Source organism: Scyliorhinus torazame, chromosome 22, assembly GCF_047496885.1.
Source record: "Scyliorhinus torazame isolate Kashiwa2021f chromosome 22, sScyTor2.1, whole genome shotgun sequence".
In the NCBI taxonomy this organism is placed as follows: domain Eukaryota; kingdom Metazoa; phylum Chordata; class Chondrichthyes; order Carcharhiniformes; family Scyliorhinidae; genus Scyliorhinus; species Scyliorhinus torazame.
Window position 1 is genome coordinate 57360790 of NC_092728.1, and position 21799 is coordinate 57382588.

Consider the following 21799-nt stretch of genomic DNA (forward strand, 5'->3'; position numbering starts at 1 on the left):
ACCCTCAAGAGTATTGAAAGTCAAAGAGATCTAGGAGTACAGGTCCACAGGTCATTGAAAGGGGCAACACAGGTGGAGAAGGTAGTCAAGAAGGCATACGGCATGCTTGCCTTCATTGGCCGGGGCATTGAGTATAAGAATTGGCAAGTCATGTTGCAGCTGTATAGAACCTTAGTTAGGCCACACTTGGAGTATAGTGTTCAATTCTGGTCGCCACACTACCAGAAGGATGTGGAGGCTTTAGAGAGGGTGCAGAAGAGATTTACCAGAATGTTGCCTGGTATGGAGGGCATAAGCTATGAGGAGCGATTGAATAAACTTGGTTTGTTCTCACTGGAACGAAGGAGGTTGAGGGGAGACCAGGTCTACAAAATTATGAGGGGCTTGGACAGAGTGGATAGTCAGAGGCTTTTCCCCAGGGTAGAGGGGTCAATTACTAGGGGGCATAGGTTTAAGGTGAGAGGGGCAAGGTTTAGAGTAGATGTACGAGGCAAGTTTTTTACACAGAGGGTAGTGGGTGCCTGGAACTCGCTACCGGAGGAGGTAGTGGAAGCAGGGACGATAGGGACATTTAAGGGGCATCTTGACAAATATATGAATAGGATGGGAATAGAAGGATACGGACCCAGGAAGTGTAGAAGATTGTAGTTTAGTCGGGCAGCATGGTCGGCACGGGCTTGGAGGGCCGAAGGGCCTGTTCCTGTGCTGTACATTTCTTTGTTCTTTGTTCTTTGTAGTTGTGCTGCCGGGCGGGTGCCTTCTGCCTGTGGCGCGGGTGGGGTGGGGAGGTGGCCAAGAGGTGGGCTGTGAGGAAAGAGAAAATGTTGGAAAATCTCAGCAGGCCTGGCAGCATCTGTAGGGAGAGATCCGATGACTCTTTGTCAAAGCGAACAGACAGAGAAAGTGGGAAAGTGGGGATGTGCACGGAACACCAATGCCGCAGCCAGTAAGGCAGCCAAGCAACTGCGTATACTGCTGACAGGCCACTTTGAACGTAGGGCCACGGGTCATATAGGTGTCCGCCCAGGGCAGCCCCTGTAGGTGCCCTCTGGCCCCAGCCGACCCATCAGCTGTATGGGCGTGCTCCAACACAACCAGTGCCATCTTGTTGGCTGGGATAAGCGTGTGTGGGGAGTGTAATGTATATATGTGACTACAGCTTATCAGCCTCCCGAGTGTCAATCGCGCACCCGGCAAATACCGCAACATTTTTCATTGGCATCGATTGCGTTCCACGCGGCACAGGTGCCAGCCTCTCAGTAGTGGACTCGTTCCAGTGCGGCACCAGTTTTTCTATCGTGAAAGTCCACAAATTCTGTGTTGACAGAAATAGAGAATCCCGCCTATATGACTTTATGATTGTCAAATCCCTCATTGGAAACATCCTGAGAGCAGTGGGCGTCACCATTGACCAGGAACCTAAGTGGATAAGGCACATAAATATTGCGGCTGAATGAACAAATCAGAGGCTTAGTAATTTGCACTGCTGCCTCAGAGTGCCAGGGACCCAGGTTTGGTTCTGACCTTGGGTGACTGTTTGGAGTTTGCACATTCTCCCCGTGCCTGTGTGGGTTTCCTCTAGGTGTTCCAGTTTCCTCCAACCGTCCTAAAATGGATTAGCCATGCTAAATTACCCCATAGTGTCCAACGGTTAGATGGGGATAGATTGGGGGAGTGGGCCTCGACAGGGTGCTCTTTGAGTATGTCAGTTCAGGCTCGATGGGCCATAGCCTCCTTATGCACTGCAGGGATTCTATGGATTCTATAATGCGCAAGTCAGGAGTGTGATGGAATGCTCTCAACTTGTCTGGATGATCACAGGGCCAACAAGACTCGAGAAGCTCAACACTGTCCAAGGCAAAGCAGCCACTTGATTGGCACCCCATTCACCACTTTAGCCATTAATTTCCTCCAACGCTGCTGCATACTGGCAGCAGTGTGAACCATTTGAGAGATACACTGCCAGGAACTTGCTAAGGCTTCTTCAACAGCAATTCCTAAGTTGCAATTTCTAAACCTCGAAGGACAAGGACAGCAAGCAGATGGGAAGGTCACCATATCAGTTTCCCCTCTACGTCACACACCATCCTGACTTGAGTATAACCGTATTTACATGCTCTTTCACTGAACCAGTAAATAAACAAATTGACAAAGCGACAACCCATTAAAGGAGCACTGCAACAAAGGACAAAACTTTAAAGGAAATTTAAATTAAAATGCCGTTCCTGGGGCTGATGGTGTACTCCAGCCCCTGCAGTGCCCACTGGTTGCAAAATACCTCTGGTCCTAAGTCTGCTGCCTCAAGCTGACATTGGTTCCACAGGGGTCGCCTATTCTCTGGGCCCTCCAGTATAGCGCTAAAGAGATCAAGAAAGTGAATATCTTTATGTAGTTTTAGGTTAGAGTCATGTAGGTTTAGCATAGTGGGTTAAATAGCTGGCTTGCAGCGCAGAACAAGTAGCCAGCAGCGTGGGTTCAATTCCCGTATCGGCCTCCTCGAACAGGCTCCGGAATGTGGCGACGAGGAGATTTTCACAGTAACTTCATTGAAGCCTACTTGTGAAAATAAGATATTATTATTTTGTACCTTTACCTCTAACCTCTATATTTTGCCCTGTGGTTTAGCAAAGCACAGAGTCCAAAAATGTGATTATTTTAAGAGAAGCAAGCTATTTAACAACACTGAGTGCACCTTCAGCTCTTAGCGCAAGGAAAACCGAGCTGAGAGTGGTGTTATGGGCCAGAGGTTAGAGAACACCAAAGTATATCATGGAGTTCACCTGACCTACAATGTTTAATAGATTTTGGTTATGAGGAACACAAGGGCCCACTTTCCAGGTGTGATGCAACAGAAATCTTCAGTATTTTTAAACAAAACAATGTTTATTGTATGAATCTAGTTAACATTTTATAAACACACAGTAAACATCTTATCAACCACCAACACAAATACCCCACTCCCCAAGATACAGTACTCTATAGGTAACCCTTAGTAACGTTCCTAACAACATCCATAAGCCAAACACCCTTTTTTCCTACAAAAACAGTAGGTTTGCATTCCTTTCAGAAACAGGTATCACTTTGAAATTATGAAGTGATCTGGAGACATTTTTTAGCATGCAGAGCGAGAGGGACCAAAATACACCTTTTTAGTTTGGATGCAGCTCCCCAACTGAAAACCGAAAGTAAAACTCAGAGCCACAAAGCTTCCAGCTCAAAACGAAAATAAAAAGCAGAGCCAGAGCCCAGCTCCACCCACACCATGACATCACTGCAGCCACTTGAGAAGACAAACATTTCTTAAAGTGCCATTCCCATGACAGTGGAATTCCTTCAAAAACAAAAAAGCACAGGCCCAACATGTTTGCTTTAGGATGAAAATGTAGGAACAACAAGCCCCGAGAACCCTGGTTGTCTAGGAATATTCAGGACTGGATAAGAAAGAAAAAAGGCTTTTAGCAGACACAAAGGGAGCAAATCAACAGAGGCCTCAGTGTTTCTAGAAAGTACTTGAAGCAATTAGGAAAGCAGACTGGCATGGAAAAGCACTGGCGGGTAGGATTAGGGAGAACCCCAAGATATTCTATAAGTATATTAAGAGGAAGAGAATAAACAGGAAAAGAGTAGGGCCCGTTAGGGACCAAAGTGGCAATTGTGCATGGAGTCGGAGGACATTGGTAGGTTGTTAAATGAGTATTTCACATATGTCTTCACTCGAGAGAAGGAGGGTCTAGGTACAGAATTTAGGGAGAGGGACTGTGATGTTCTTGAACTGTTCGACATTGGGAGTGAGGATGTATTGGAGATTTTGGTGTGCTTAAAAGTGGACAAATCCCCAGATCCAGATGAGTTGTATCCCAGGCTGCCGTGGGAGGCAAGAAAGGAAATTACATGGACTCTGACCCAAATTTTTTATTTTCTCTGACCACAGGGGAGATGACAGAGGTTTGGAGGCCAGCTGATGTGGTTCCAGTTTTCTAGAAGAGTGGTAGAGATAAACCAGGGAATTGCAGACCTGTGAATCTCACCTCAGTGGTAGGGAAACTATTCGAGAACCTTCTGATCGAGAAAATTAATCTGCGCTTGGAGAGACAAGGTTTGATCATGGAGAGTCAGCATGGTTTTGTCCGAGGGAGGTCATGCCTTACAAATCTGATTGAATTTTTCGAGGAAGTGACCAGGTGTGTATATGAGGGTAGTGCAGTGAATGTAGTTTTTGTGGATTTCAGCAAAGCTTTCTACATGGGAGTCTGACAAAAGAAGGTAACAGCACATGGGTTCCAATGTACCTTGGCAAGTTGAATCCAAAATTGGCTTTGTGGTAGGAGACTGAGGGTGGTCGTAGAAGGCTGTTTGTGTAACTGGAGGCCAGTGGCATACCAATGGGATCTGTGTTGGGTCCCTTATTGTTCATGATGCATATTCACCATATAGATGTAAATGTGGGGGAGAGGATAAGTAAGTTTGCGGATGATGCCAAGATTGACAGGGTGGTTAATAATGAGGAAGAAGGTCTTAGATTGCAGGAAGATGTAGATGGGTTGGCCAGATGGGCCGATCAGTAACAGATGGAATTTAACCCTGAAAAGTGCAAGGTGATGCATTTGGGAAGGAGTAACACGACACGGGAGTACTCAATGAATGGCAGGACACTAAGAAGCTCAGAGGAACAGAGGGATCTTGGGGTGCTTGTCCACAGATCCCTGAAGGCAGCAGGACAGGTTAATAAGGCCGTCCAGAAGGCATAAGGGACACTTGCTTTTATCAGTCATGGCAGAGATTATAAGAACAGGGAGGTAATGTTGGAGCTGTACAAAACTTTGGTTAGGCCACAGCTTGAGTATTGTGTGCAGTTCTGGTTGCCTCGCTCTAGGAAGGATGTGATTGCACTGGAGAGCATGCAGGGGAGATTCAGCAGGGTGTTACCTGGGATGGAGCATTTGAGCTATGTAGAGAGGCTGGATAGGCTTGGGATGGTTTATTTCGAGCAGAGAAAGCTGAGGGTGCTCTAATTGAGCTGTATAACATTATGAGGGGCATGGAAGGGTGGATAGTACGCAGCTATTCCCCTGAGTTGAAGGGTCAATAAAGAGGGGGCATAATTTTAAAGTGAGGAGAAGGAGGTAATGAGGGGATTTGAGGAAAACATTTTTCACCGAAAGGGTGGTGGGAGACTGGAATGCTCTGCCTGGGAGGATGGTAGAGGCAGGAAATCTCAGGCTGGTTTAGCACACTGGGCTAAATCGTTGGCTTTCAAAGCAGACCAAGGCAGGCCAGCAGCACAGTTCAATTCCCGTACCAGCCTCCCCGAACAGGCGCCGGAATGTGGCGACTAGGGGCTTTTCACAGTAACTTCATTTGAAGCCGACTTGTGACAATAAGCGATTTTCATTCATTTTCATTTCAACCGTTAAAAAGTATGTGGACGAGCACTTGAAATGTCATAACATTCAAGGCCATGGGCCAAGTGCTGGAAAGTGAGATTAGTGAAGAATTAGTGTAGGTTTGTTGGTGCAGACTCGATGGGCCGAAGGGCCTCTTCTGAACTGTATGACTCTCCGACTCTGAAAACAGACAACTTTAGCTGAAAACTTTGTTGAGGTGAAAATGATTTTGACAAGCGTTTGGTGCAATGCTCAGTGTGGGAACACTTCTGTGCAGTTGATCCATTTAGAAATGTGTTTGTTTTTGAATTTATCTCTAAAAAGGGAAACAAGGTCATGGTATAACAGAGCTATTGTAAATTGGCCTATATAACATTCATCCGTTGGCGTCTATGAAAATTTCACACTGCAATAGTAAATCTAATGCTAAATATGGGAAAATTGCAGCTTTAAAATGGACACTGACAATGAGATGTCCTTTTGAACAGCAGTAATGGTGGTGACGCATCTCACTGGATGGGTGGCAGTGGAAAGATGTCCTCATTAAAGGGAGCACTGACAGTACGATGCTATCTTCAAAGTATACAATGGTTGAGAATCTCCCTCTTTAGAACCTGTTCATCTTATGTGGATTCCAGTTCCTTTATTTTGTTAAATGCACAGGTCTTTATTCAGACGCCTGATGTGGATTACTTTTTTTGATAACAAAGTCAGAGTCAAAGATATGTTTCTTTCAACACTACAAACATGGCAGTAAATGTAAAATGGAAAATCTGCAAGTGGAGCAGAAGTTACTAGATTCGTCTTGTTGTGATGCTCACAATGACTCTGGATTATTAACCAATTTCCAATTCGCGGCTGACTGGTAATTTTATAATTAGTGTTTAAGTAGCTTGCGTAATATTCTCCCTACTCAGGGTGAACCTTCGTCAGACCACTTGACATCTGTTTCCGGTGAGCTAGCGGATACAGTCTGTCAAAACGATCAGATTATTGCCAAGCTATTGGGTGAAATATAGGAATGTGACTAAGACACGATCAGTGTGAAAAATCTGCTGAAAGTTGGATGTCAACCAGCAATATTTTGAGTTTTAAAAAAATTCATTTATGAGATGTGGGTGTCGCTGGCTAGGCCAGCATTTATTGTCCATCCCTAGCTGCCCTTCATAAGGTGGTGGTGAGCTGCTGCAGTCCCTGGGGAGTAGGTACACCCACAGTACTGTTCGGGAGGGAGTTCCAGGGTTTTGACCCAGCGACAGCGAATGAATGTTGATATATTTCCCAGTCAGGGTGGTGAGTGACTCGGAGGGAAACCTCTAGGTGGTGGGGTTCCCTGGTATCTGCTGCTTCTTGTGCTTCTAGATGGTAGTGGTGTGGGTTTGGAAGGTGCAGCCTAAGGAAACTTTGGCGAGTCACTGCAGTGCATCTTGTAGATGGTACTCACGGCTGCCACTGTTCTCGGTGTGGAGGGATTGAATGTTTGTGGAAGGGGGAACAATCAAGCAGGCTGCTTTTTCCTGGATGGTGTCGAGCTTCTTGAGTGTAGTTGGAGCTGCACTCATCCAGGAGAATCTCAGCGGTGCCTTCATACCTTTAAGTCAAAGCAGCTACCTCGAGAAAAAATGCTTGCAATATCATGGTGAAAGCAGAAAATGTTGGCAAAATCTCTGTAACACCGACTTTGAAGTTTGCTTTGCCTTGTGTTCTGTCACAGTTTTTTGAGGGCGGCACAGTGGCACTGAGGGCAGCACGGTAGCACAGCGGTAGCACTATTGCATCACAGCGCCAGAGACCCGGGTTCGATTCCCAGCTTGGGTCACTGTCTGTACGGAGTCTGCCTGTTCTCCCTGTGTCAGCATGGGTTTTCTCCGGGTGCTCTAGTTTCCTCCCACAAGTCCCGAAAGACATGCTTGTTTGGTGACTTGGACATTCTGAGTTCTACCTCTGTGTGCCTGAACAGATGCCAAAGCGTGGGAACTGGGGGATTTTCACAGTAACTTCATTGCAGTGATGATGTAAGCCTACTTGTGACACTATAAAGATTATTATTATTAGTAGTAGTATTCCAGTACACTCCTGACTTGTGCCTTATAGATGGTGGACAAGCTTTGGGGGATCTGAAGATGAGTTACTTACCATAGGACTCCGAGCCTTTGTATTTGCTCAGTCAATGAGTTGATAATGGAAATATAACACACAATGATCCAGGTGCTATCATGCTGCATTGTGATCTTGTGGAAATCAAAAGAAGTCGGTCATAATGTGTCTCATTAACGGCTCAGACAGATTATATGTGCACTTTTTCATTTTAATTGCACATGCACTTTTAGTTTGCCTTGAACCAAGGTGGGATTAGCAGGTAGCACGCGCTCTTCTCCCAAGTCACTAGATTGGATGTTCCTCTCAGGTTTAGCATATCATTAAGGTGAAACGTTCAAGCAACATGATTAGAGGTGCTTCCTTTCGGAGGAGATCATCAGGTCCTGTTGGATCTGATAGCAAAATATATTGCCGTACCATTTGAAGAACAGGGCATTCTCCCAGTGCCAAAACCAACATTCCTCCCTCCCGACAATAAGATCTCAGATTAACAGTCGTTTGCTATTGGTGAGGCCTTACAGTGTTTCTGCATTGCCTGTATTCCTATAGTAATTAGTTGTGAAGCGGTTTAGGGGTATTGTACTGTCCTGGAGTGTCATAAGAGAGGGAGAAACAGAAAGACTGTAACAGTTGGTCGGTGAGTCATCCCACGCAAGGCTTCTGGTATCAGATCAAGAGCAACCTTGGCAGGACTTTGAAACAAAGAGAACGGAAAGAAGACAAATGGAGGAGGCAAAGGCAATGATGTAATATCATATTGTCCAGTTATTTAAGATCTCCCAAGGTAAAGCAACAGGGGTGCAACTCCACAGGCTGATTTGAAATAGAATCAAATGCAAAGAAAATGAATCAGGGATGGTTTGATTACTTAAAATGATAATCAACTGATACATTTCCAGTACCACGGATATTATTGCAGTTTTGCGAATGCTGATTCACAGCAGTTATGAGCTAGGTCTGTGGGCTAGTTAATCCAACTGCAGCACTATTATAGGCATATTATCTCCAAGATCGGGGATATAGAAAATCTTTTTGTTTTGAGCTATGATTTTCCCTGTAAATAGCACTCAATCTTCAGTTCACATATGCATGACACTACACTGACATGACTCATCCTTATAAATGAATATGTTTGTCAGACATTATGCTTCCTTTGAGCACAAGTTGATTGCAACAAAAATGATGCATGACCACTCTGATTGTTCAGCGTCCACCACGATCAAGTCAAGAATGATTTATGAGTGATTTACTTTTGCAGATATTGGGTTTAGCATGAGTGGAAATGGTCTGATTAAAATCTCCATTTTCAGTAATTGTCACCGTATTCTTCAGGCGACAGGTCAACTCAGTAAAACCTTGGAACCGGTTTGTGAATCTGATATAGAGTTTTTTTTTTAAAGTAGGAAAATTGAATTCAGCTGAGATCAATGCGACACAGATTGGATTGAATCCCTACTGCAAACAAACTTATGCTTTGACACAATACCGGGACTCAGAGCTGTTGTAAACTGATTGAAAAGAAGCGACAGCATGATACCAAGGCAAAGAACAACACTACAAAATTGATTGATCTTGTTTTCCTGAAGGCCATTGTAAGGACTGAAGTAAGTCCGAAACAATATACATTAGGGGAGCAGGCCTTTTAAAATATATCAGGGGAATCATGTGGAAGAGGTTGTGGTGGGGTGGGGGGAGGGAGGCTGAGCCAGTGCAGCACCAAGGACAGCAACCTGCTTTCCAAACCAAGAACAGTTCCTGAAGGTAACTGCGGTGGAACCTACAGCTGGTGCTTCAGGGAGAAGATAGAAAGAGAAGGAGCCCATTTGGCCAATTGAGATTGTTCCATGCGGACTTCCGGTGGCGGCCATGGAGGAGTAGGCCGCACATTCGATAGCTCCCACCTGAAACGGACTTTCGGACCTTTTTTCCTGGATTTTTGTGGACATTATGAAATAAATCGGTGGAGTCAGCAATAGTAAGGAGGATTTCCTCCCGATGTATGGATAGCTGGACCAGAAGTGGCCGTGTGAAACAAATTCGTCCCGATAGAGGGAAGCGAGGGGAGCTGGCAGTGTGGCGAAGCATGGCAGGCGGCAAGGACCAGGAAGCGGCGGCTCACTGGCCGAAGGAGCAGCAGATGGAGTTCTTCAAGAGTTGCTTTGCCGAGCTAAAAAGGGATACGCTTGACCCGATGAAAGTATCGATCGACCAAATGGTCGCGACACAGGCAGCCCAGGGGAAAGCGATTCAGGAGATCGAGTTAAAACTCTCCAACCAAGAGGGCGAGATAACTGTACTGGAGCACAAGGTGGAGGTGCTAGATGACCGCCACAAGCAGATGCAGGAGAAGCTGGAGCAGCTGGAGAGCAGAATCTGGAGGCAGAATTTAAGAATCGTTGGCCTTCCTGAAGGTATTGAGGGACCAGATGCGGGAGCGTATGTGGCGGGTATGCTGGAGTCATTGATGGGAGCGGGGGCTTTCCCTCGACCCCTGGAGCTGGATGGAGCGCACAGAGCCCTCGCAAGGAAGCCCAAGGCGAATGACCCGCCGAGGGCCATGGTGGTTCATTTTCACCGTTTCTCAGGCAAGGAGCGCGTCGTGCGATGGGGCAAGAAGGAACGGAGCAGCAAGTGGGAGAATAGTGAGGTGCGCATCTATCAGGACCTGGGAGCAGAGCTGACCAAGAGACATGCGGGGTTCAACTGGGCAAAGGCGACCCTCTTTAAGAAGGGGGTGAAGTTTGGGGTATTATACCCAGCGAGACTGTGGGTAACGTACGAGACTGACACTTATTTCAAGTCGGCAGATGATGTCTGGACATTTATTAAAGAGAAGAAGTTGGACTCGAGTTAAGAGACACTTAATGCTTCGAAGATGGGAGGAGGCGGCGGTTTGTAATTGTGTTCTGTTTTAAACAAGATTGTGGTTATTCTTGGGCGAGAGAGTGGGTTGAAGGGATGGTTGGAGGGCACTTTGTTTAGAAGGTGGTTGATACGGGGGGGGGGGGAGAGGGGGGCCCCTGAAGTTAGCATTACCCTTTGGGGAACTGGGTTTTGTTTTAAGTGAGTGTCTGTTCGGCTTTATAGTTATCCTAATGGCTTTTGGAGAGCTGATGTTTACTTACTGGGGAATGTGATCTTGTAAATAGTTTTTTTTCAATGCGGGGAGAGGGGTCCAAACAATAAGGCGATAGTTTGATCTGGGCCAGGGGTGGAGGCTATCGGGGTCAGCATGAATCATCTGACTCTCAGAAGCGTGGTGGGGGGTGAGTTAGAGTTGAGTTGGCGTTGATTTGGGAGATTAGGTTTCTAGTGTTAGAGGGTTGGGGGGGGGGGGGGGGGGGCGGGGGTTGGCTGCTCTGCTGGCAAGGGAGAAATTTTCTTCAATGAATAAAAGGGAGGTCAGGGGCGGCTGCTGGCTGCTGCTTATGGGGATGCCTGGGGAAGTGGGGGCGCGGGCTTGGGGCTGGCCTAAAAAGGGTGATGGCTAGATGGCAAAGGGGGGGGGGATGGTAGCCCCCCGTCCAGGCTGATTACTTGGAACGTGAAAGGTCTGAATGGGCCGGTGAAGAGAGCACGCATGTTCGTGCATTTAAAGGGACTAAAGGCAGCCGTGGCAATGCTCCAGGAGACACATCTGTAGGTCACAGACCAGATGAGATTAAGGAATGATTGGGCGAGTCAGGTGTTCCACTCAGGGCTGGACTCGAAGACCAGGGGGGTAACAATTTTGATCAGCAAGTGAGGCATTTGAGGCTGGGAGAATTGTGTCTGATAAAGGGGGTAGGTATATAATGGTGAGTGGGAAGCTGGGGGGGGTCTGAGTGGTGCTCGTGAATGTGTACGCCCCGAACTGGGACGATGTGGATTTTATGAGACGCGTGTTAGGCAAAATCCCGGACCTTGAGTCACACAACTTGGCCATGACTTTAATATGGTCATTGAACCTGAATTGGATTGGTCAAAATCCAGGACAGGGAAGAGGCCGGCGGCGGCAAGCGAGTTGAAGGGCTTTATGGAACAGATGGGGGCTAAACTCCTGGAGGTTTACACGGCCGAGGGTAAAGGAGTTTTCCTTTTTCTCCCACTTCCACAAAGTTTATTCCCATATTGACTTTTTTGTTCTGGGCAGGGCGTTGATCCCAAAGATGATGGGGACGTAATACTCGGCGATTACAGTTTCGGACCATGCTCCGCACTGGGTGGATTTGCGACATAGGGAGGAGAGAGGAAAGCGTCCGCTGTGGAGGCTGAACATGGGGTTGTTAGCGGATGAGGGGTTTTGCGGGCGGGTAAATAAGAGTACCCAGAACTATTTGGAAACAAACGGCAGGGGAGAGGCATCGGCAGCGACAGTCTCGGAAGCCCCGAAGGCAGTTATTAGAGGGGAACTAATATCGATCCGGTCCCATAGAGAAAAGAGTGAAAAGGCGGAGAGGACAGATTGGTGGGGGAGATACTTCGGGTGGATAGGAAGTATGCGGAGGTCCCAGACGCGGGACTCCTGAGGGAGCGGCGCAAGCTTCAGGCGGAGTTTGAATTTTTAAAAAATATATATTTTTTTCAAATTTTTCACCAGATTTTCTATAAACGCCCCCCCCCCCAACAAAAAGAACACAACAATCAAAAATGATACAAAAATTATACATTGGATTTCCCCCACATACAATAACCCCCCATATGACATTTAAAAACACCAATAGGGAAACCCCCCCACCCACCCAAACGCCCTCCAAAAGAAACCCCTGGGCTGCTGCTGCTGACCTCCTCCTAACACTCCGCGAGATAGTCTAGGAACGGTTGCCACCGCCTGAGGAACCCCTGCACAGGCCCTCGCAAGGCAAACTTTATCCTCTCCAGCTTGATGAACCCAGCCATGTCATTGATCCAAGCTTCAACATTAGGGGGCTTCGCATCTTTCCATGGTGGCAAAATCCTCCGCCGGGCTACCAGGGACGCAAAGGCCAGAATACCGGCCTCTTTCACCTCCTGCACTCCCAGCTCGTCTGTTACCCCAAATAATGCCAACCCCCAGCTCGGCTTGACCCGGGCATTCACCGCCTTGGACATAGTCCTCGCAAAACCCCTCCAAAACCCATCCAGTGCCGGGCACGACCAGAACATATGGACGTGATTTGCCGGGCTTCCCGAGCACTTCCCACATCTGTCCTCCACCCCAAAGAACCTACACAACCTCGCCCCTGTCATATGTGCTCTGTGAGTAACTTTGAACTGTATTAGGCTGAGCCTGGCGCAAGAGGAGGAAGAATTAACCCTACTCAGGTCATCAGCCCACAGACCCTCATCTATCTCCTCCCCCAGCTCCACCTCCCACTTGCCCTTTAACTCCTCCACCGAGGCCTCCTCCTCTTCCTTCAGCTCCTGGTAAATCGCCAAAACATTGCCTTCTCCAACCCATACACCCGAAATCACCTTGTCTTGAATCCCCTGTGCTTGGCGCAGCGGGAATCCCCTCACCTGCCGCCTCACAAACGCCCTCACTTGCATGAACCTGAAAGCGTTTCCCGGGGGTAGCCCAAACGTCTCCCCCAGCGCCCCTAGGCTCGCAAACGTCCCATCGATGAACAGGTCCCCCATTCATCTAATCCCTGCCCGATGCCAGCTCCGAAACCCCCCATCCATCCTTCCCGGGACGAACCGATGATTCTCCCGAATCAGGGACCAAACCGAGGCTCCCACCTCGCCCCTGTGTCACCTCCACTGCCCCCAGATCTTCAGTATCGCCCCCACCACCGGACTCGTGGTGTACCTTGTCGGTGAGAGCGGCAGCGGTGCCGTCACCAGCGCCCTCAGGCTCGTGCCCACACAGGACGCCATCTCTAACCTCTTCCACGCCGCCCCCTCTCCCTCCATTACCCACTTACGGATCATCGCCACATTGGCTGCCCAATAATAGTCGCACAAATTTGGCAGCGCCAGCACCCCCCTGTCCCTGCTATTCTCCAGAAACACTCTCTTCACCCTCGGGGTCTTATTCGCCCACACAAAACCCATGATGCTCCTACTTACCCGTTTGAAAAAGGCCTTGGGGATCATAATGGGAAGGCACTGGAACACAAAGAGAGACCTCGGGAGGACCGTCATTTTGACCGACTGCACCCTACCCGCCAGCGAGAGTGGCAGTACATCCCATCTTTTAAAATCCTCCTCCATCTGCTCCACCAACCGCGTCAAATTGAGCCTGTGCAGGGCCCCCCAACTCCTAGCTACTTGGATCCCTAGATACCGAAAGCTCCTTTCCGCTCTCTTCAGCGGTAGCTCGTCTATCCCCCTTCCCTGGTCTCCTGAATGCACCACAAAGAGCTCACTCTTCCCTACGTTGAGTTTATACCCCGAAAAGTCCCCAAACTCCCTAAGGATCTGCATGACCTCCACCATCCCCCCCACTGGATCTGCCACATACAGCAACAGGTCGTCAGCATACAACGACACCTGGTGTTCCTCTCCCTCCCCCCGGACCAGTCCCCTCCATTTCCTGGACTCCCTCAGTGCCATGGCCAGAGGCTCAATTGCCAGTGCAAACAACAAGGGGGATAGGGGGCACCCCTGCCTCGCCCCCGGTACAGCCGAAAGTACGCCGACCTCTGCCGATTCGTAGCCACACTCGCCACCGGGGTTCTATATAGCAGCCTGACCCAACTGATGAACCCCTCCCCGAACCCAAACCTCTGCAACACTTCCCAAAGATACTCCCACTCCACCTGGTCAAAGGCCTTCTCCGCGTCCATAGTTGCCACGACCTCCGCTTCCCCCTCCACCGGGGGCATCATAATCACATTGAGGAGCCTCCGCACATTTGTATTTAATTGCCTACCCTTCACAAATCCCGTCTGGTCCTCATCAATCACCCTCGGGACATAGTCCTCAATTCTCGTAGCCAGCACCTTCGCCAGCAACTTAGCATCAACATTGAGGAGCGAGATCGGTCTATACGACCCACAATGCAGTGGATCCTTGTTCCGTTTCAGGATCAAAGAAATCAGTGCCCTAGACGTTGTCGAGGGCAAGGTCCCCCTCTCCCTCGCCTTATTGAAAGTCCTCACTAGCAACGGGCCCAGCAGGTCCACGTATTTCCTGTAGAATTCAACCGGGAACCCATTCGGCCCCGGGGCCTTCCCCGCCTGCATGCTCCCCGATCCTTTAACCAGCTCCTCCAGCCCAGTCGGTGCCCCCAAACCAGCCACCTCCTCCTCTTCCACCCTTGGGAACCTCAGCTGATCCAGGAATTGTCACATCCCCTCCTCCCCCGCTGGGGGTTCAGACCTGTACAGATCCCATAGAAGTCCCTAAATACCTTGTTTATTCTCACCGCACTCCGCACCGTATTCCCCCCTCTATCCTTAACTCCACCAATCTCCCTCGCTGCCTCCCTCTTACGAAGCTGATGTGCCAGCATCCGATTCGCCCTCTCCCCATACTCTGGAGGTTCCGTCGCTTCCTGAGTAGCCCCTCCTCGGGGGCCTCTGCATACCTCCTGTCCACCCTTAAAATCTCCCCCACCAACCTCTCCCTCTCCCTCCCCTCCCTCTTTTCCCTGTGGGCCCTAATGGAGATTAGCTCCCCTGAGAACCGCCTTCAGCGCCTCCCAGACTACCCCCACCTGCACCTCCCCATTGTCGTTGGCCTCCAAATATCTTTCAATACACCCCCGCACCCCCCCTCATCCACCAATAGTCCCACATCAAGGCACCACAGCGGGCGCTGGTCCCTCTCCTCCCCCAACTCCAGCTCCACCCAATGCAGGGCGTGGTCCGAGATGGCTATGGCCGAATATTCCGTTCCCTCCACTTTTGGGATTAGCGCCCTACTCAAAATGAAAAAATCTATCCGGGAGTAGGCTCTATGGAATTGGGTAAAGAAGGAAAATTCTCTGGCCAGCGGCCTGACAAACCTCCATGGATCCACTCCCCCCATCTGGTCCATAAACCCCTTGAGCACCTTGGCCGCAGCCGGCCTTTTACCCGTCCTGGACCATGTTGAAGTCCCCCTACATTATCAAGCTTCTTACCTCCAGATCCGGAATCCGACCCAGCATGCGTTTCGTAAATCCGGCATCATCCCAATTCGGGGCATATACGTTCACCAGTACCACCCGCACCCCCTGCAACCTACCGCTCACCATCACATATCGACCTCCATTATCCACTACAATATTCAGTGCCTCAAACGACACCCGCTTCCCCACCAGTATTGCAACCCCTCTGTTCTTCGCATCCAGCCCTGAATGAAAGACCTGCCCTACCCATCCCTTTCTCAGCCTAACCTGAGATGCCACCTTCAGATGTGTCTCCTGGAGCATAACCACGTCTGCCTTCAGTCCCTTTAAGTGCGCGAACACCCGGGCCCTCTTGACCGGCCCGTTCAGGCCCCTCACATTCCAAGTTATCAGCCAGATTGGGGGGCTACTCGCGCCCCCCACCCTGCCGACTAGCCATCTCCTTTTCTAGGCCAGCCACATGCCCGCGCCTCCCGCACCCTCCAGTCCCCCAGGCGGCGGACCCCCGCCCCGACTACCTCTCCTACTTCCAACTCCCCTTTGGCCAACGCAGCAGCAACCTTGTTCCCCCCCCTCCCCCCGCTAAATCCACATCTAGCCATTTTGCTCCCCCATGACACTCCCGTAAGTCAGCTGACTCCTGCTGACCCCGGCCTCTCCCGCCATTCCATTGACCCCCCCAGTGTGAGAATCCCCCCTCCCTTGGCAGTCAGTGTGCGCTCCTCTCCAGCACCGCCCTTCCCCCCCCCCCCGGCCCCACCCCCATTCTTCCCGAACGCGGGAAAAAGCCCGCGCTTTCCTGAGCTGGCCCCGCCCCCTCTGGCGCAGCTCCTTTTTGCGGCCTTACCCCAACTCCCCATCCCCAGGCCTCCACTCCCCCTCCTCCTCCATGAGTGCCTGCCCCTCCAACACCGACACCCACACTCTCCCACAGCCCCCACATCAAATCCATTCACCCATCCCCACCCAGCACTCAAACCAAGAGAACAGTCCCCAAACGTAATCAACACAGTGAACACAGTAAACATCCCCCCCACGACAAACTCTCAATTTGAGTCCAACTTTTCAGTCTGTATAAAGTTCCATGCCTCATCGGGCGTTTCAAAATAATGGTGCCGATCTTGGAACGTGACCCACAATCGCGCTGGCTGCAGCATCCTGAACTTTACCCCCTTCCGATGGAGCACCGCCTTAGCCCGATTGAAACCAGCTCTCTTCTTAGCCACCTCCGCACTCCAGTCCTGGTAAATTCGGATCTCCGTGTTCTCCCACCTGCTGCTCCGTTCTTTTTTGGCCCATCTCAGGACACACACTCTGTCCATAAAGCGATGGAACCTCACCACTACAGCCCTTGGCGGCTCGTTGGCTTTAGGTCTCCTTGCCAGGACCCGATGAGCCCCATCCAGCTCCAGGGGCCTCGGGAAAGCTCCCGCGCCCATCAGCGAATTGAGCATCGTGCTCATATATGCCCCGGCATCGGGCCCCTCCACTCCTTCAGGGAGACCCAGAATCCGAAGGTTCTTCCTCCTCAACCTATTCTTCAGGTCCTCGAATTTTTCCGCCCACCTCTTGTGCAGCGCCTCGTGCGCCTCCACCTTCACCGGCACGCCCAAGATCTCATCCTCGTTCTCTGAGGCTTTTTGACGCACCTCCCGGATCGCCGCCCCTTGGGCCTTCTGGGTCTCCACAAGCTTCTCAATCGCCGCCTTCATTGGCGCCAGCATTTCTGTCTTCAGCTCCTCAAAGCAGCGTTTAAGAAACTCCTGCTGCCCCTGCGACCACTGCACCCACGCTGCTTGGTCTCCACACGCCGCCATCTTGCTTTTCCTCCCTCGCACTTTTCGCTGCCCCAGGATCACTTTTTTAACCGCTCCACTCCCGGTCCAATCCATATAATGTCGGGGGGACCTTGCTGTCACCTTCCCACACTGGAAGCCGTCGAACAATTGCTGTTGGGGCCCCTCTGGAGAGCCCAAAAGTCCGTTCCCGGCGGGAGCTGCCGAACGTGCCACCTACCTAGGAATAGCCGCAACCGGAAGTCGGAGTTTGAATTGTTGACCACAGGGAAAGCGGTAGAACAGCTGAGGAAGGCTAGGAGGGTGGCGTATGAGTATGAGTTTGTCACCAGCTCAGGAAGAGAGAGGTGGCCAGGGAGATTGGGGGAGGGTAAAGAACAAGGAGTGTAAATTGGTCTTGGACCCGGAGGGAGTGAATGAAGTTTTTAAGGAATTCTACAGCAAACTATATGAGTCGGAACCCCCAGCGGGTGCGGAAGGGATAAGGCAATTTCTGGACCAGTTGAGGTTCCCAAGGGTGGAGGAGGGACTGGTGGAGGGGCTGGAGTCAACGATCGAGATAGAAGAAATTATTAAGGGGCTAGAGGGCATGCAGTCGGGCAAAACTCATGGCTTTCCGGTGGAATTAAAAAAAAATATTTCAGAGGTGTTCAGCCCACTGCTGATGAGGACCTTTAATGAGGCGAGAGAGAAGGGAATCCTCCCCCCTACTATGTTGCAGGCCTTGATCTCACTCATTCTGAAATGGGAGAAGGACCCTGAACAGTGTGGGTCTTACAGGCCAATCTCATTACTAAATGTGGATGCCAAGCTATTGGCTAAGATGTTGGCCACGAGGATAGAGGATTGTGTCCTGGGGGTGATGGGGGAAGACCAGACTGGATTTGTTAAGGGCAGGCAACTTAATGCTAATGTGTGGAGTCTTTTAAATATTGTTATGATGCCCTCGGAAAGAGAGGAAGTAGAGGCTGTGGCAGCGATGGATGCAGAGAAAGCTTTTGATCGGGTGGAGTGGGAGCACCTGTGGGAGGCGCTGGATAGGTTTGGGTTTGGTGATGGCTTTATCCGGTGGGTGCGATTGCTGTACCAGGCGCCTGTGGCAAGCGTGCGCACGAACCAGCTTAGGTCTGGGTATTTTAAATTGCACCGGGGGACGAGGCAAGGGTGTCCCCTTTCCCCGTTATTATTTGCTCTAGCCATTGAGCTGCTGGCCATAGCGTTGAGAGCTTCAAGGAACTGGCAGGGGCTGGTCCGGGGGGGTGTTGGGTGGGGGGGGATCATCAGGTCTCGCTCTACGCGGCTGATCTCCTGTATATTTCAGACCCACTGGGGGGAATGGAGGAGGTCAAGCGGATCTTGAGGGAATTTGGCAGTTTTTCGGTGTATAAACTGAACGTGGGGAAGAGTGAGTTGTTTGTGATCCAGGCTAAAGGACAGGAGAAGAGACTGAGTGAGCTGCTGCTGAGGAGGGTCGGGAAGAGCTTTCGCTACCTGGGAATACAGGTGGCCCGGAAGTGGGATTTGTTGATTAAGCTCAATCTTACCCGGCTGGTGAAACAAATGGAAGGGGACTTTAAAAGATGGGACAAGCTCCCGCGGTCTCTCGCGGGGAGGGTACAGACCGTGGAAATGACAGTCCTCCCCAGGTTTCTATTTGTATTCCAGTGCCTCCCCATTTTCATCCCTAAGGCCTTTTTCAAGTGGGTTAATAAGATCATCTCGGGATTTGTGTGGGCGAATAAGACCCCGCGAGTAAGGAGATCGCTGCTGGAACGCAGTCGGGGGGAGGGGGGTCTGGCGCTGCCAAACTTTTGCAACTATTGCTGGGCGGCCAACATAGCCATGATCAGGAAGTGGGTATTGGGGGCGGGGTCGGCATGGGAGCGGTTGGAGGCGGCGTCATGCAAAGGCACCAGTTTAGGACCGCTGGTAACGGCACCTCTGCCGTTCTCGCCGGCCCGTTACTCCACAAGTCCAGTGGTGGGGGCGGCACTGAAGATCTGGGGGCAGTGGAGGAGACACAAGAGGGTGGAAGGAGCATCAGTCTGGACCCGATATGTAATAACCACAGGCTCCTGCCGGGCAGGATGGATGGCGGGTTCCAGAGCTGGGAGAGGGCGGGTATCAAAAGGATGGGTGACTTGTTTATAGATCGGAGCTTTCCCAGCCTGCAGGCACTGGAGGACAAATTGAAACTGCCACCAGGGAATGGCTTTAGGTATCTACAAGTGCGGACCTTCCTGAGGAAACAGGTGGTGGCCTTCCCGCTGCTGCCGCCACGGGGGATATAGGATAGGATAGAGTAGTTTCCGGTACCTGGGTGGGGGAGGGGAAGGTGTCGGATGTCTACCAGGACCTGTCGGAGGCGGAGGAAACCTCCGTGGAGGAGTTTAAAGGCAAATGGGAGGAGGAGTTAGGAGGAGAGTTAGAGCCAGGTCTATGGGCGGAAGCCCTAAGTAGGTTCAATTCCTCCTCATCATGCGCTAGGCTTAGTTTAATCCAGTTTAAGGTGGTCCACCGGGCCACATAACGGCAGCGAGGATGACCGGGTTTTTGGGGGTAGAAGACAGATGTGCGAGGAGTGCGGGAAGCCCAGCAAACCATGTCCATATGTTTTGGGCATGACCGAAGCTTGGAGGGTTCTGGCAGGGGTTTGCCAAGGCAATGTCCAAGGTTCTAGGTACGCGGGTGGTGCCGAGTCCAGAGGTGACGATCTTTGGGGTGTCAGAAGATCCAGGAGTTCAGGGAGTGAAAGAGGCTGACGTTCTGGCCTTTGCCTCCCTGGTAGCCCGGAAACGGATCATGTTAATGTGGAGGGACCCGAAACCCCCGAGTGTAGAGACCTGGGTCAGCGACATGGCTGGGTTTCTCAGCCTCGAGAAAATAAAGTTTGCCTTAAGAGGATCAATGTTAGTGTTCTCCCGGAGGTGGCGGCCGTTCGTCGACTTTCTTGGGGAAATTTAAAATGTCAGCAATAGCAGCTTTCCGAGGGGGGTGGGTAAGTGTTATTTTTATGTTATTTTAGGTGGTCTGTGAAGACAGCCGATCGTGAAATATCTATTTTTGCATCATGTTAATGTTTAATGTTTATTGTTCTTTTTTTGTTTTTGTTATAACATTTTACAAATACTTCAATAAAAATATTTTTTTTTAAAAAGAGATTGTTCCATGCCACTCAGTGAGATCATGGCTGATTTCCGACCTAACTCCGTGGACCCTCCTATGCCCCATATGTCTTGATAACCTTCGGTTAACAAACATCTATTAATTTCAGGTTTAAAGTGAACAATTGACTCAGCATCAATTGCCATCTGTGGAATAGAGGTTCCAAACTTCTACCAGCTTTCAGTGCATGGAGGTGCTTTCCAATTTCATCCCTGAAACGTTTGGCTCTAAACCTTTAGGCTATGCCCCCAAATCCCCAATTCCCCAACCAATAAAAGTGGTTTCTACCTATCCTATATGTTCCCCTTAACATATTGGAAATTTTGATCAAATCACTCTGTAACTTTCTAACTTCCAGGTAATCCAAGCCATGTTTGTGCAATCTCTCCTTGAACTTTGACCCTCGGAATCCAGGTAACAATCTAGTAAACCTTTGCTGCATTGCCTGCAAGGCCAATATTTTTTTTTTCAAAGACGATGTGCTGAAGCATAATTTGATCCCCTGTGTTCTAGTCCTCTAGATATAAAGGCCAGCATTCCTTTTTGGATTATTTTCTGCTCCATGACATTTTAACGATCTACATACCTGAAGGCCCAGGTTCTCTATGGGCCTTCATGCTTTCCAGATTTTCACCATTTCAGAAGTGTCATAGTCTATTCATTTTAGGGCCAAAGTGATTAACCTTGGGCTGGATTCTCCAATCCCCCATCGCGTGTTTCCCAACGGTGCACCATTCGCTAGCAGCAGGATTCTCTGCTCCCGCCGCTTGTCAATTGGATTTCCCATTGTAGCCCCTGCTGGCGGCAGGATCGGGCTCATGACCACGTGCGGCGGGAGGATGCTAATGGATGCAAATGAGTCATTAGAACCCATTTTCATCCACTTGGTGAGCCAAGCACCATATTCTCCGGCCATTCATGATTCCCCAGTCCTCTGGATTTACAACAGGTCTCACCAAATCTGTGGTGGACCTCGCAGTGGGCCAAGGAGGTAACTCCCTAAAGGGGTTGCCCCCAAAGTTCATCTGAGGACCACCTTCCTCCTCCCCCCTCCCACAATGCGCCCATTCCCACCCCTCCCCTACCAGATTCCCCTATACATGGAGCCCCCACAGACCACCCCACAGAATAAAATATCCCTGCCTGGAAGCTAGAGAGCAGTCCAGACAGGGGCAGTGAAAGACAATTACAGTTGTCCCACTTATCTGGGACCATCATGTGTCCATTCCAGAAAAGGGAGCAGCTGTGACCTGTATTTAAGCCCCTCAGATCTATTAGCTGCAAGCCATTAATTCATTTCTGGTACGAGGCTGTGATTGACAGCTTCCACAAAACAA

The 21799-nt window shown here is 50.1% G+C and overlaps 1 protein-coding gene across 4 annotated transcripts in view; it reads left to right on the forward strand.

The window, feature by feature from the left end:
* The window catches only part of brinp1 (bone morphogenetic protein/retinoic acid inducible neural-specific 1), a 511248-nt gene that overhangs the window by 248885 nt on the left and 240564 nt on the right, over positions 1–21799 (forward strand). Inside the window, exon 1 of one of the 4 annotated variants that reach the window (XM_072488233.1) lies at positions 4035–4181. The exons of the other annotated variants lie outside the window; for them this stretch is intronic. Within the exon in view, the coding sequence (XP_072344334.1) occupies positions 4105–4181 (77 nt within the window). The 5' untranslated portion in view covers positions 4035–4104. Of the gene's footprint in view, positions 1–4034; positions 4182–21799 lie in introns of those variants that run through there. 4 annotated transcript variants of the gene reach the window in all.